Source organism: Corella eumyota, chromosome 7 (genome assembly GCF_963082875.1).
Source record: "Corella eumyota chromosome 7, kaCorEumy4.1, whole genome shotgun sequence".
NCBI lineage: Eukaryota > Metazoa > Chordata > Ascidiacea > Phlebobranchia > Corellidae > Corella > Corella eumyota.
The window spans coordinates 3,350,134-3,365,574 of record NC_137496.1 but is presented as its reverse complement, the minus strand read 5'-3'; the positions used below and the strand labels follow the sequence as shown (position 1 = coordinate 3,365,574).

Below are 15,441 nucleotides of genomic sequence, written 5' to 3'. Positions count from 1 at the left end.
ATATCTTTTGTTGGCAATTCTATTAAAAGCAATATATAAAAATACAATTAATAAGACTTAGAATTTGATTTTTATTTCTTATCCTGCATTAGGGTAAAAAAAATCCAATTTTATTATTTTTTAAAAAATTTGATCTAATGCGGAAACACTTCTAAATGACTTGACAAAATTCATATCCGATGACGTTTTATTTTGCAAAAATTTCTGATTGCAATCTTTGTAATATCGAAATATTTCGAAAATTTTACAACTATTAATAGGTAAAATATGAATGGACACGTAATCCAATGTAATACTTTATAAAAAGCCAGACAGTTTGTGCTCAAACTATTAGATATTAATTTAAATCTCTGATCAATTGATTGATAGATACATACAGGCGTTGGCGTACTGACAGACAGACAGAGGTAAGCAGTAAGCAATAAAAGATTGATTTGAAAACGTTCAGACGTTAATAAATAGGTAAAAATCGACGTGGTTATATAGTTTTGAAGCCTAAGTTTTATACTTTTTGTGCAGAAAATTTTAACAAAATTCCACCTTTTTAAAAAGTTGATAAAAATGGCCGTTCTCGAATTTCTGCCAGCCGATTTTGGTTATGTTATTCTAGTAATATTCTATGCTGTTGTCAACAACATTTATCTTTCTATCCAAGTCGGGAAAGCAAGAAAGAAGTACGATGTAAAATATCCAGCTATGTATAGTGATAAGAAGAATATGTTTAACTGTTACCAGCGTGCTCATCAGAACACCCTTGAATCTATTGGTTTCTTTCTTGTGCAGCTTATAATTTGTGGAATGGCTTATCCAAAATATGCTGCTATCTGTGGGGCCCTCTATGTTACATCTCGTTTCTCTTATGCATGGGGTTACTATACTGGAAATCCAGAAAAAAGGCTTAATGGCACATATGGGGTATTTGGGTTAATGGCGCTTACGCTTGGTATGTTGTATGTTGGAATCCGCCAATGTGGGTGTATGGATCAATATCTTCCATTCTAATAATCATCTAAAAAAGGATTGCACTTAAATATCAAATTGCACCTTTTTTATAGTCCTTTAAATCATGTTTTAAAACTAATTTTTAAACGTTTTTTTTTTAATTTTGCTATTCAGGATATTTTTTTTAATGAAATTTATGCAAATATTACAATTTGATATTTTAAATTGGTCCTCTTAAAAAGTCTAATCATCATAATTGAATAATATGTGGCTGTATTTTTATCATTTACACTAACAACAATTTTTCATAAATTTATCAGATTTATTTGTCATTTTTTGAAAGTATATGCTGTATACATGTTACTTAATACCTGCAAGATACAAAGTTATGCAAAAAGCATGATAGCCTTTTTTTCGAACTTTGATAAATATACCTTATAATATACCTTCATTTGATGCACTACCTTATAAAATGCAAATGAGTATTATTGTTTTTAACTTGTTAGTTTACTAATTATGTTTGGTGTGTAATCTATTATGTTTTCATGCAGAAAATCTAGGTTAAACATACTTGATTAAAAAATTAATAAAAATGGCTGTCCTCGAATTTCTGCCAGCCGATTTTGGTTATGTTATTCTGGTGATATTCTATGCTGTTGTCAACAACATTTATCTTGCTATTCAAGTCGGAAAAGCAAGAAAGAAATATGGTGTAAAATATCCAGCTATGTATAGTGATAAGGAGAATATGTTTAACTGTTACCAGCGTGCTCATCAGAACACCCTTGAATCTATTGGTTTCTTTCTTGTGGCACTTCTTATCTGTGGAATGGCTTATCCCAAATATGCTGCCATTTGTGGGGCTATCTATGTTACATCCCGTTTCTCTTATGCATGGGGTTACTATACTGGAGACCCAAAGAAAAGGCTTAATGGTGAATATGGGGTAGCTGGGTTGTTGGGGCTTCTAGGGGGTATGCTATATGTTGGGGTACGCCAATGTGGGTGCATGGATCAATATCTTCCATTCTAAGTCATTTGAGAATGTGTAAGAGGGTCACATTGAAATGTCCAATTGCACTGTTTTAATAGTCCTTAAGTTGCTGCAAAATTTTTTCTTTAAAGCACCCTTTAAAAAATCAAGTCTTCAAAAGTGTTTTCTTTATTATAGGATTAGTTAAATATTACAGTTTGACATTTAATAGTGTTCCCCTTAAAAATCAAATCATCATAATTTAGTAGTGTATTTTTAAGATTTTAAAGCTCTGTATTTTTAAAAATTTTTAACAATTATTGTAAAATTAAATCAATTTGGTAATTATGTAAAATGGTGATTTGTCATGAAACAAAGTTGTTGTTTATATCTAATTAATGAAAAATAAGATAATGATACTAACTATAACATATTTTGTTACTAACTATTTGTTTTTAAAAGCCATTAAGCCCCATTGTAGCTTTAAAATAATTGTCATTATTAGCTTGTTGGGTTAAATAAATTAGAAGTGTCTAAATTTTAAAAAAGTTTGTAATTAATGTTTTATTCCAGCTACTACAGTTATATATATATATATACAAATTGAACTACATCTATAAAGAGCATATTAAAATGAAACTAGATTAAAAAGTTAGAAGTGGGTATTAAAAAAATATATAGAAATTAATAAGCTCTTTGTATAAGAATTGATGCACAAAAAAAGTAAAATTTGTCACATAATTGGCTAGGTTATAAAATTTCTGTAGGAAGTTATTGATGTAAGTTAAGAGATTTAAAGTAACACGTCATTTCCAAAAGTAAAACTCAGGAATGTCAATAAAATTTGATTGAAGGTTGGCTACATAAGGTAAAAGAAAAACTAATAAAAATGAACCTAGCTGCCCATACAATCCATTTTGACGCAATTCAGGGTCACCCGTTGAATATCCAAAGGCATATGAATACCTGGAGATTACATATAAAAATCCACAGGCAGCCGTCAACTTAGGATACACCATTCCAACAACAAGCATCATATTACACAGATATATGTATTGTTCTGGATAATTTAAATGAGACCGCTGTATGCAGTTAAATAGATGATGTTTTTTGCTGTACATAGTTGGGTATTTAACGTCATACTTTTTCCTTGCTTTAAAAACTTGATATGCCAAATATAGATGAGTTAAATGGGCCGCCACGAAGCACAAAATCACGTATCCATACTGTGAAGGCAAAAACTGTATTGGACGCATGGTAATACCTAAACTAATGTAAGAGTATTGCTGCAAAACAACTTTAAACTGATTCAAAATGGCGTCCAATCCAAACGGGTCGACTGAAAATGAGGGAATGGAAATTGAAGGAACGGAAAATGAAGGAACGGAAAATGAAGGAACCGGAAAATGAAGGAACGGAAAATGAAGGAACCGGAAAATGAAGGAACGGAAATTGAAGGAAAGTGAAAAAAGGAGTAGCGGAATCCTAAAAAAATAAAACGCGGAAATACCGTTTACTGTTTATTTAGGTTTACTGTTATTTATTTGAGAACTGATAAGCGATAATGAGTTAATTTTTATTACCCCAGCATACCCTAACCCTCTTCTATAAAATGCCCGTTTATTTCTAAAATAATATCGACTTAAATACAAATAAATAGTCAACGGTATTTCCGCGTTTTATTTTTTTAGAATTCCGCCTCTCCTTTTTTCACTTTCCTTCAATTTCCGTTCCTTCATTTTCCGGTTCCTTTATTTTCCGTTCCTTCATTTTCCGGTTCCTTCATTTTCCGTTCCTTCATTTTCCGGTTCCTTCATTTTCCGTTCCTTCATTTTCCGGTTCCTTCATTTTCCGTTCCTTCATTTTCCATTCCCTCAAATTCCGCGTCCCCATCCAAACAATAGCTCTCGCGCATAACCTTGCGTTTAAAAAAATTAAGCCACTCTTAACATATGAAATCGTGAACTGTCACAAAAATGAAGTGCAAATATTTTATATATTACATCTAATCAAGAAAGAAAAAGTGCTAAAAAGCATAATAATAAAACAACTACATTCTTTGACTGATAAAAAAATCACTGTATAATGGAGGAGGGCCTATAATTGATTCAATACTTAGACAGTTTCTTGTTTGAGTAATGATTTTAGATCAAATTTCGAAGATATATTCACCGGAATTCTAAAGAAAACATTTTATTTATCAAAGGTCCAATTGTTTAAATTTTCTTTAATTATCTGATTACAAAATTTACCTCTTGAGAAATTTAAATTGGTTGGGAATCATAAGATTAAGATTTTTCGAAACAATGTAATCTTCGAGATTTTTTTCAGTTACCTCACTGCTTGGAACAATATATGCAGTAATTTTTCTATTTGATAACTCCCCTGTTACACCCAATGCACATGCGTTTACGCTAGGGTGTTTTAAAAGTAGGATCTCGATGCCCTTTAAAAATATATAGAATATTGTTTTTTTATACCTTTGTTTAAAAATGCCATTTACTTACTCTAAGATTAACATCTTGATTTTTAATCCTGGTCATCAAATTACAACGTCCCCAAATTTCTAAATTATTCTCTGGCGAAAACCTTCCCCTATCACCCGTTCTTAAAAGTGAAAAATAGTTACAACAATATGAGTTACTGCCAAAATTTATGTTGTGTAAAGAAACTTTACTCAAAATTTAACCTTGTGTTATTTTAACAGTGAAACTTACTTATAAACAGTTTTTCCGTTTGGATTTGTTAGAAAAGCTTCTTTGGTTTGTTCTGGATCTTTTAAATATTCTATGGCAAGAGTGGGACCTTCAATGTACACCTAAACATATATAAAAAGATGTGTACTACTTTTACAATTTATTTTATAAACTTACAATTTATTTTATAAAATTACAATGAACCCTCTAATGAATTACAACATTTGACCAATACGTTTAGTGGCGCACTTGTTCCGCAATACTCAGTTAACTGTTAAAATTTTTAGTAATAAAGAAGACTTACATCTCCAGGATTACCAAGAGAAACAGGTTGTTTTTGATCATCTAGTATGTGAACTGTGATCCCAGGAGACGGTTTTCCAACTGGGCAGTAGACACTTTCCAATCCTTCATCGTTTTTCAAGAACTCGTTTAAATTGCAAAGTGCAACATCGTGAGTTTCTAAATTGAAACTTTGATTTAGGTGTAGGCCTAAAAAAATTGTTAAAATTCGAAGTTTGGGATTAAAATATTGAACTTTTACCAGCAATGCTGTACAGATTGTACATCTTAATCCAAGGAAAGGCTAACGTCAATCTTTTAGCCAATGTTACTGTAACAACTTCTCCACATAACATAAAGTATCTAAGAAAAAATATGTTGTAAGTAAACACTATTTCAGCATCTTATGATATAATTATGATCAAACTGGTAAGAAAAATCTAAATTTTATTTTCTTTATAAATAGTAGTGGGCTATGGTACTTTATTGACATATAGTCGTCAGGATTAAAATTTGGATCCATCAGCATTTGTTCTAAACGTGATGGTGTTATCATCATTCTTGTTATTAGATTACGCTTGACACATTGTGCAAGCAAGTTGTTGTCGGATATTGTTGCCTCATTTATTATGAACGCCGGATATCCCTGTATAACAACATTGTTTAGACTTTCTTTTGCCTAACATATGTGTTATAATACATGTACGGTATGATGTCAAATTACGAGCAAAATTAACCTTTAGCAAAGGTCTCATCACTTCCCATGAAAGAAATATGTTACAACCATAAACTTCGTTTTCTTCAAATGGAAGCAAGGCATGAACATAGTTGTAAGAATATATTGGAGCCCGTTGCGTACATACAATTCCTGGAAATGATTGGAATATTGTAATCAGTATAATATGAAATGGTTGTCGGCGCTTAAACTGTATCGTGTTATAACCCTAGTTTGTATTTATCTTATTGACATACACAATTACCTTTAGGCTTTCCTGTAGTACCAGATGTGTAGGCAATATAAGAAACATCGTCTAATTCACAATTAGGTGATTCTATTTTTAAATTGCAATCGGAATTAAGAATACGATTTGTCCAATTGGTATCTAATACGAACGAAGATACATTCACACCTAAGTAAAATAAACATTTTTATTTTTTGTCAAAGTATGCCGTAATTCAATGTATGCAAAAACTCCAAAATACCTTTTAACTTGGGGTAACAGAAGGGTGAGGCCATGATACAAACAGGGTCCACTCGATGACACATTTCTTTTACAAAATCTGTAGTAGTTTGAGGATACACAATCAGATAAGCACCGCCTGTAAATACAAAATTTATTGCTAAAGCCATCAAGCAAAAAACCCACACATTAAGCAGTTTCTAGTGCATGTGTCAATAAAAAAGCTGTTTTACCTGATTTTATTATAGCAATATATGCTATTACATATTCGACAGACACTTCCATGTAAATTGGTACTATTGAGGAATTTCTTTTAACCCCGTATTTTACTATTAGATATTTGGCTAGAAGGGTTGTTATTTTATCCAATTCTTGAAAAGTGTATAAAGTTTTTTCGTCGAATAGTGCCAACTTATTCGGTGTCAAGTTGACCTGCTCTTGAAACCATTTTGACAAACTTTCATGCCTTGCATAACTAGGAAAGTTAAATGTGTATTACGTTTAATCTACTAGGCCACATATTTTCTAATTTAAAAATAAATAAAATGCAAGTGGCTTACTTTAGAGCTTCTTCTTGGCAATTCATTCTTATCAGTTCAAATTTGCAAAATTTTTACTAAAATCTATAAAATTGTCAAATAATCGCGACCAAATTTTTAGTTTTTAAACCTGAGAAATTAAGTAACTGGCAATTACGAAAGCACTCCCCCGCATACAACGCCTCTTTCCTTTATGTCATATCCGTAAACCACTGTGCCTTTATTGGCTTTTGTTATTGCCTTTTCATGATTTATTTCTAGGATTTTTGTCTATAATTCCCCCTAATTAAATTCGTTTGTAATTTAAAACTGGCACTATATAGAATTTTAAATTATGACTAAGAGTTAAACAACCCATCGCAATGTTTTATGATTAATTTTTGTCGCTTTTTTGGAATTTTGGTTTGTGTGATTAATTAAAACTGTCTCATTGTAAAGGTTGAACACGATTTTTTTTTTAGTTTATTAGTAACATATTGAAGTGCTATTGTTAATGAATATATAGAGTACTTGTTAAAGTATTCACCAACACACATTTCGTAATTGCGAAAATGTAAAAAGAAACATTCAGGAAAACATGTTTTTTGCAACATGTAAAAGTTGAACTTTACAATATTGAACTATAACAATTCTTTATCTGTAAGATATGATCTTTCAGGCAATTTGCCTTGAAGCTATTTACACAAAATTATTTAATTTAAATAAAAACATTGCAAAGGTCAGTTACGTGAAATTTTTAAAGGTAATCTATTTTTATTGAAATAACTCTGGTCTCGTTAATAACTTTAAATCCAACTTGGTCGTTTGTACATTGATAGGAATACTAAAAATAATACATGTTATTGATGTTGTAATTTTTTAGCATTATCTATTTATTTTTTCCTCACCTTTTAAGAAATACAAACTCATTAGGTGTCATAAGTTTTAGATATTTCGAGGCAATGTGATCTCTTAGTTCTTGTTCAGTAAGTTTACCATTTGGAACAATGTATGCAATTATTTTTCTTTTTGATAACTCCCCAGTTACACTTAGAGCACATGCGTTTACATTGGGATGTTTTAAAAGTAGGATCTCTATAGCCTATGTAAAATTTAAAAAATGTAATTCATGGGCTTATGATATATCTAAGCAATTTACTTCTCTATTTTTATTAAATTTATAGCCTACTGTTTATTTTCATACGTCATATTTGAAAAGTTATAACAGTAATGTACCTGAATATCAACACTCTTTCCTCCTACCTTTACCATTGAATCACACCTACCCCAAATCTCTAAGTTGTTATCCATTGAAAACCTTCCCACGTCTCCAGTTCTAAGAAAGATAAATTGTTTGTTATATCTTGAAAACAACACACAAATTGTTTAAAATGTAAGATAAATGTAGTAATTGGTGTTAAATAATAAATTTTACTGAGGTATTTTAATACTTTTATCGTATTTTACATACCTTTGTGTGTTGACATAATTTTTTAAGCAATAAACAGAAACCAACCCTTACTTATAGACACGGTGCCCGTTTGAAGTTGTTATAAATGTTTGTTTGCTAAGTTCTGGGTTTTTTAAATAGCCCTTAGACAAAGCAGGACTTTCAATGTAGACCTAAATGACAGCAAAAATACGGAACTGTATACAGTGCTTTAAGTAGTATGACTAAACAATGTGCTAAAAAATTAATAATTTATAGCTCACTCGGCCGAGCTTGCCAACTGGTAAAGGTTTTTGTTGTTCATCCAAAACGTTAACTGAGATCCCAGAAAATGGTTTTCCAACTGGGCAGTACATAGTATCTGGGTCTCCACCATTTTCAAAATACTCGTTTATATAAAACATCGTAACATCGTAAGCCTCTGAAAAAGTAGTAATATGTTAAAGACGGGTTACTCCTCTTGGAAGACTTCATTACTTTACTATTTATTGAAAGCAACGGCCACGAACCTGCAGTACTATACCGGTTGTACATTTTGATCCAAGGAAATGTTGCCAACAATCTTTTAGCCAATGTAACTGTTAATACTTCTCCGCAAATCATAAGATATCTATAAACAATAAAAGAAAAAAATTGTTTTAATTAAGTATATTTAAATAGATGTTACGAAAAACTTGTGTTTGGAAAAATATAAATTTTATAATAGCTCCAACCATCTCAGCTTTTAACCAAATAAAATCTATCTTACTTCATTGACAAATAGTCGTCAGGATTAATATTGGGATCCAAGAGCATTTGTTCTAAGCGTGATGGTGTAAGCAGCATCCTTGTTATAGAATTTCGCTTGACACATTGTCCAAACAATTTGTTGTCAGAAAATATAGCGTGACTTATTGTAAATGTTGGATATCCCTGCATAGTAAAAAAGTACAAAAAATGTATTTTATATTTAGCTAAATTTCACCAGAAACGTTTTTATTCAACAACAATTGTTAACCTTTAAAATAGATAGCATTATCTCGTCTGTAAAAAACGTAAAACAACCATTCACTTCGTTTTCTTCAAATGGTACCATCACATGAATATAGTTAAAGCAAAGCAATGGAGCATGTTGCGGAGACAGAGTGGCTATAAAAAAACATTTTGTTGGTGTTAATTAGGTACTACAGAGCGTAACAACTTTAAGCAACATTTATTGCATTGTGTTCGATTACAACTTAATATTAATTACCTAATTAAAAAACATGCGAATGTAAGACTAGTTTACCTTTTGGCTTTCCAGTCGAGCCAGATGTGTGAGCAACATGGGAATTATCGTCCACATTACGTTTGGGTAATTCTACTTTTAGATTGCAATCAGAATTTATAATTCGATTTGCCCAATCTTTATCCAGTACAAACGATGGTACGTTTACACCTAAGTTTTTAAAGCTTATAATTCAAAAAGGCTTTTTACTGTATTAATTTCTTATGTGTTTTTAGAAAAAAACCTTTAAATAAAATGCATGTGGTTTTTACAAGTAAATACCTTTAAGCTTTTTAAAAGTATGAACAGATGCCAAGAAGCAAACTGGTTCAACAACTGTGCACATTTCTATAACAGCGCCTGTGGCTGTTGTCGAAAACAAGTTCATAAAAGCTCCGCCTATCCATCAAAACACATTAAATTATTATGTTTGATATTTTTTATCAAAAATGTACAGTACAAAAATGTAGATATTGAAGGGCCCACCTGATTTTAATATAGCAATGAATGCTATAACATATTCGACAGATTCTTCCATAAAGATTGGCACAACTGAAGAATTTATTTTAACACCAAAGTTAACTATAAGATATCTGGCCAAAAGTGTAGTTAATTCATCCAACTCTTGAAAAGTAAAAGATTTGTTGTCGTCAAGCAAAGCTATTTTGTTCGGGGTCATTTTGGCTTGATTTTGAAACCATTTTGACACACTCTCGTGCCTTGCATAGCTTAAACAAAACAAAATTGTTTTACGACTTAATTATTTTTATGTGTAAATAAAAACTTTAATTTTGATAGGAAATTTCTGTCTTACTTAAAAGGGTCTTCTTCTTTTTGGCAATTCATCACAAGCAATATCTTACTACTTCTTAATTATTTGTTTTTGGGTTTTTATTTAAAACTATATGATATTCTTAAAATCCTATCTTTTTGTATTAGCACTATGTGACTTGAACAACCCTGTTTTTAATGTACACAAAAACAATTTCTTTTTCCGTTTTATATCCGTTGCTGTAAACGACCATATGTTCAAGCAGGCCATATGCAAATCTTAAAATTATACATATTAATGTTGTTTAGTAATAATTTACTTCGGTAATATCTCAATCATGCAACAAAAAATTGGTTTCTTTAAAACGAATATGATTAATCAGTTTCACGCTATTTATGCATTCGAGGAATTGTTTTTAAGACCACGACGTGTTGTTTGTTTTGATCTAGTTACTTATTTAAAACTTCTTCCAGGTAACACATTTTTATCATCTCAACTTTGAAGATTGTCTATTATGGTTCGAAATCTTAGATTTTAAAATATATTGTTATTGTCATTTTATAAGATAATATAATTAAATGTCTTATAAAAAGTAATTATTACTCATTTACTAAATAATAGGTATTTGTTTATTAAAATTTAAAGATCGTCAAAAAATTTTCAAATTTTGGTCAACTGTAGTCTATTACCATTTAAACATTTGAAAATAATTGTAATTTTTTTTACATTTGGCAACCCTGTTTATGGGAACTTGTTATTGCCATCAGAAACTAGTGTTTTTTTTTTAAATATATTTTTAATGTTAGTTGTAAACTAGTTCTATTTTTTATCGTTATAAATCTAGAAAAATAGGTTGTTAGTAATGTAATAAGTTTGCTTTAAAATATGACATTTGGATATACATCTTTAAAGAACTAAAAATTGTTATTTTGGACTTTTGATTGGCGGATTAGAATATGAACATATGGGTAATTACAATTCAAATATTTTTACGTGCTACTTTATGTGTTGAATATGGTGTATGTTACTAATGCAACTCTATTACTTTTATTTAAATAAATATCACGTACAACATTTTGTTAAAATTAGGCTGTTTAAATAAATTTTTCGTAGTACAAATATACAACACAAGATTTAACAAATTGCATTCAAACTTTTAAAAAACGTATTAGAATTCCGGTTTTCCGCGTTTTATTTATAAAATCTCTAAATAATAACAGCCGACGCTATTTCCGCAATTTAATATTCCGCCCTCTCCTTTTTTGTTTTCCTCTTTTTTTCGGTTTATTTTTTTCGTTTCTTTTATTTTTCGTTCCTTCATTTTTAGTTTTTTTGACCCCTTCAATTCCACCTCCCTATCCCAAACTATAGCCCCAAGCTACTATTAAAAGATAAACAGAGTGATAAAATTTAATTATTTAAATTCCTATGCTTATTGTATGTTAATGTATTTAGTAAATAGTAACGTTTTACGGGGTTATTTGAATAAAACTAGTAAATAAATCAATAAACGCAGACTAATAAACATTCTAACATTATTGTTGTCGTATTTTTGCTTTTTTGATTTAAATCAGAATCAGAACAAAATTGATTTAAATCGGAATTAACCGTGAAATATATTGCACAAGTTTACACGTTTTTTTTAAATCAATATTATTAGGCACTTTTTAAACATTATTAATAGCGCTATATTGTAATTTAACCGCGTACAATTTAGTACAAAATATAGGGCGGCATGAACGCATGAATTTTTTTGGCAAAAAATGAACACAAAAATTTCGTCGAAAAAAAACTCTCACGGTAATTAATGACGTCATCATTTTACTGAAAAAGTGCTGTAAAATCTTTATTTTACAAATTTATCAGTTTTTGTTTAGTACAATCGATTTTGCATGCCTGTGTTACTCTGCAATGTAAATTTCAGAATTTTTTATTCGAAAAAAAATTTCAGAATTTTGAAAAAATTTGCTTGCAATTACCCGTCGAAATTTTTTTTCCGAAATTTCCAAAAATTTTTGACCCCAATTTTACTGAAACTTTGTCAGAATGTGTATTGGAGGGTGCTGAGTCCAATAAACTTGGTTTCATCGCGCTACCTTTTGTAGTTTTTGAGTAAATTAATATTTTGTGCAAAAATGAGGATAAAAAACGCCAAAAACACCACTTTTTGGCCTTTTTTTCGAAATTTTCAAAAAAATCACGATTTTTGACTTTTGATTTTCGCGGAAAATAAAATATTTTTTTCCGCTTATTTTTCTCCCGCATTTGCGGAAGAAGTTTTTCCGCCTTGGTAAGACGCAGTCAACGGAGTTTGAACATGAAATATACGATACAGTAGAAGATTATGCGAATACAAGAGAATAACGACAGTATTAACTGAAGAGCTATGAGAGAAGTTTGAATTGGCTTGCGAATCCTAATACTTATCTTACTAAATACGACTCTTTTATTAAAAAAGTGTATTTGCGGTACCTCGAACCAGGAACCTTTGGCATTGCAGACGGGAGACGTTCCACCGAGCCACGACGCTGCTTTGTTATTCGCTGCAAAAATGCATACATACCTACCAAATCCTAGGACTTGGAAAAAAAAAATTAAATCGTCGCATGTAATTACTGAGTACTATATACTACAGTGCACTAGCGCGCTTAAGACGCGGTATTTTACGTTTGTTTTATTATAGAGAGGATTGTCGCATAGCTCTCTTTTTCGCTTTAGGTCGTTCTAAAGAATGCAGTACAAATTATATTGTACAAGAGTTTATTTTTCACAAATACATTTAAAATCAAATGTATTTTAATTAAATGTGCACAGAATAATCTAATTATAAAATAAAATATAAATAAATTAATGTAATAAAAAATAAGTTTAAATAAAAATTATTTAAAATAAAATTTAGTTAAAAATAAATTAAAATAATAAATATAGGTAGGTATACGTATATAAAAGCGCCACGCTTTTGTTCTGCGACTCTAAAGCATTTATTTGCCACCTTTCTACTTCTAAAGCTTGGATTCCATTTAACGTCTACAAAGTATAAACATTAATATAAAATAAATATCTTTTTTAACAAATAATTAAACTTTTGTTTAATTTACAAACAATGTAATCTTCAATATGTTTAACTTAAACATCCGCGACGATAGCCGAGTGGGTTAGTCGGTAGACATGATGTTGCGGAGTCGTGAGTTCGATTCCAAGGTAGGCAACTTCGAAAGAAAAACATTCTTTTAGGTAATAACATTTTAATAACTATTTAAACGTGTGCTTACACTATAACCTACATACCCTTACAATTGTAATGCTGATATCACCGCCACCATAGCTCATCGGATTAGACGGCTACGGAATGTCGTGAAGGTACGGGGTTCGAACCCCAGCAAGCCCAAAGCGACTTAGAAGTGTCCGAAAGGTACTTACGTTTTTGACGAATATTTAAACGTTACAACTAACATATATATTTTAGAATTAGTAGTACTAAAAGTGCCGCCCCGGTAGCAGAGTGGGATAGTCGACGTGACAACGTTCGGCGAGGTAGTGGGTTCGATCCCCACTACTCTGCAGAGACAGTGTCGTCTCAAAAGCACGGGTTCGATTCCCGTCGATTGAAATAAAAAATTTATCTCAATCGAACATAGAAGGGGGGAGGGTAGACAGCCCCCTGGGAAGAAAACAGGGGGGTTTGCTGAAATTTTCTCTTCATTTTATACAGCTGTAGTTTTTTTCAGAAAAAAATTCAGCAAACCCCCCTGTTTTCTTCCCAGGGGGCTGTCTACCCTCCCCCCTTCTATTTTCGATTGAGATAAATTTTTTATTTCAATCGACGGGAATCGAACCCGTGCTTTTGAGACGACACTGTCTCTGCCGAGTAGTGGGGATCGAACCCACTACCTCGCCGAACGTTGTCACGTCGACTATCCCACTCTGCTACCGGGGCGGCACTTTTAGTACTACTAATTCTAATATATATATGTTAGTTGTAACTTTTAAATATTCGTCAAAAACGTAAGTACCTTTCGGACACTTCTAAGTCGCTTTGGGCTTGCTGGGGTTCGAGTAGTGGGGATCGAACCCACTACCTCGCCGAACGTTGTCATGTCGACTAACCCACTCTGCTACCGGTTCTGCGATTTCAGTATTACTAATTCGAAGGTATATAGAAAATAAGGATACTTGTCATTATCCTTATTTTCGCTGGGAATCGAACCTACGACTCATCGAGGACACGTCTGTCGACTTACCGCTTGAGCTACGATGGTTGCTATTCGAGACCTCAAATTTTTAAACGTACATTTGTTGTAAGGTTAACATGCATATCAAATTTGTTAAAATTATGATTTTATCAGACTTGTTAGTACTTACCAAGCGTGGATTCGAACCCGAGCAATCTGCCTAGCAGTCAAGAGCCTTAACCGTTCAGCTAACGAGGACGATCCGAAGTTACGCTTTTCTGAAAATATATACAATTAGTGTGATACGTTCAACAAAAAATAAATAAACACAAAATTGTTATAAAAAATTATTAAAACAACATATTATCATATGGAATAAATTTAATAGAAGAGTAATTTATTACTTTGTCATCTGACACTTTATATTTTGCCCTAATCACAGCGTCAATTTGGGGTAAAATAGCAGAGAACCCCAACAGTTTTTAGCAATATTTTAATTAATGTAATAAAAATAAATTGTAATAAAAATAAATAAATTAATGTAATAAAAAATAAGTTTAAATAAAAATTAGTTAAAATAAAATTTAGTTTAAATAAAAAATAAATTAAAATAGTAAATATAGGAAAACGTATATAAAAGCGCCACGCTTTTGTTCTTTTTTTTGTTTGTTATAATTCTAAAGCTTAAATACCATTTTACGTATACATAGTATAAACATTAATATAGAATAAATATCTTTTTTAACAAATAATTAAACTTTTGCTTAATTTACAAACAATGTAATAATCTTCAATATGTTTAACTTAGACATCCACCACGATAGCCGAGTGGGTTAGTCGGTGGACATGATGTTGCGGAGTCGTGAGTTCGATTCCCAGGTAGGGAACTGCGAAAAAAAAAATTCTTTAAGGTAATATAATTTTTAATAACTATTTAAACGTGTGTTTACGATATAACTTATGTACCATTAGAATTGTAATGCTGATATCACCGCCACGTTTCAATTGATGTGTATTGACCTAACTAACATACAAGATAAAGAATTTTTTGGAAATATCAAGTAAAACAAAATTAGAGTTAATTTATTTTGGCCGATGTTGACCCTATATGACCTTTTCAATATGTACCAAATAACATATGCCAAAAAAAATTTCCAAATACATCAAAAATTTTAAATTAAATTTAAACCGCGTCAATGAACATGCAAT

The 15,441-nt window shown here is 31.0% G+C and overlaps 2 protein-coding genes and 2 pseudogenes across 3 annotated transcripts; 2 read left to right on the top strand and 2 right to left on the bottom strand.

Moving 5' to 3' along the window:
* The first annotated feature begins 208 nt into the window (after nucleotides 1-208).
* On the top strand, nucleotides 209-1,010 carry LOC145760576 (glutathione S-transferase 3, mitochondrial pseudogene; annotated as a pseudogene). Its single transcript, XR_014286597.1, has 2 exons — nucleotides 209-407; nucleotides 520-1,010. The product of XR_014286597.1 is annotated as a glutathione S-transferase 3, mitochondrial pseudogene (transcript).
* Nucleotides 1,011-1,529: 519 nt separating this feature from the next.
* Nucleotides 1,530-2,455, top strand: LOC145760577 (glutathione S-transferase 3, mitochondrial pseudogene; annotated as a pseudogene).
* Nucleotides 2,456-4,030: 1,575 nt separating this feature from the next.
* On the bottom strand, nucleotides 4,031-6,739 carry LOC145759684 (uncharacterized). The gene is made up of 12 exons (XM_082573532.1): nucleotides 6,635-6,739; nucleotides 6,308-6,549; nucleotides 6,097-6,213; nucleotides 5,874-6,023; nucleotides 5,631-5,761; nucleotides 5,376-5,539; nucleotides 5,156-5,256; nucleotides 4,916-5,073; nucleotides 4,633-4,733; nucleotides 4,423-4,522; nucleotides 4,168-4,361; nucleotides 4,031-4,094 (listed from the first exon to the last, which is right to left on the bottom strand). The coding sequence occupies exons 1-12, from the start codon at nucleotides 6,658-6,660 to the stop codon at nucleotides 4,031-4,033; spliced, it is 1,548 nt and encodes a 515-aa protein (XP_082429658.1). The 5' UTR covers nucleotides 6,661-6,739.
* A 494-nt stretch (nucleotides 6,740-7,233) lies between these two features.
* Nucleotides 7,234-10,134, bottom strand: LOC145759682 (uncharacterized). Its single transcript, XM_082573530.1, has 13 exons — nucleotides 10,103-10,134; nucleotides 9,775-10,016; nucleotides 9,571-9,687; nucleotides 9,310-9,459; nucleotides 9,040-9,170; nucleotides 8,791-8,954; nucleotides 8,552-8,652; nucleotides 8,324-8,463; nucleotides 8,115-8,215; nucleotides 7,829-7,955; nucleotides 7,515-7,694; nucleotides 7,380-7,436; nucleotides 7,234-7,287 (listed from the first exon to the last, which is right to left on the bottom strand). Exons 1-13 carry the CDS (start codon nucleotides 10,132-10,134, stop codon nucleotides 7,234-7,236), a joined length of 1,596 nt encoding a protein of 531 aa, XP_082429656.1.
* Between the last annotated feature and the right edge of the window lie 5,307 nt (nucleotides 10,135-15,441).

What these genes read in the sequence shown, in the direction of transcription:
- LOC145759684 (XM_082573532.1), bottom strand. Translation starts at nt 6,660, where the DNA reads ATGAATTGCCAAGAAGAAGCTCTAAA. An exon ending in CTGTTACCCCAAGTTAAAAG is followed by an intron (nt 6,024 to 6,096) that starts GTATTTTGGAGT and finishes TATTTTACTTAG; the next exon opens with GTGTGAATGTATCTTCGTTC. An exon ending in GACGACTATATGTCAATAAA is followed by an intron (nt 5,257 to 5,375) that starts GTACCATAGCCC and finishes ATTTTTTCTTAG; the next exon opens with ATACTTTATGTTATGTGGAG.
- LOC145759682 (XM_082573530.1), bottom strand. Translation starts at nt 10,134, where the DNA reads ATGAATTGCCAAAAAGAAGAAGACCCTTTTAA. An exon ending in AACAACAAAAACCTTTACCA is followed by an intron (nt 8,216 to 8,323) that starts GTTGGCAAGCTC and finishes GCTGTCATTTAG; the next exon opens with GTCTACATTGAAAGTCCTGC. An exon ending in AACGGGCACCGTGTCTATAA is followed by an intron (nt 7,956 to 8,114) that starts GTAAGGGTTGGT and finishes GTTGTTTTCAAG; the next exon opens with ATATAACAAACAATTTATCT.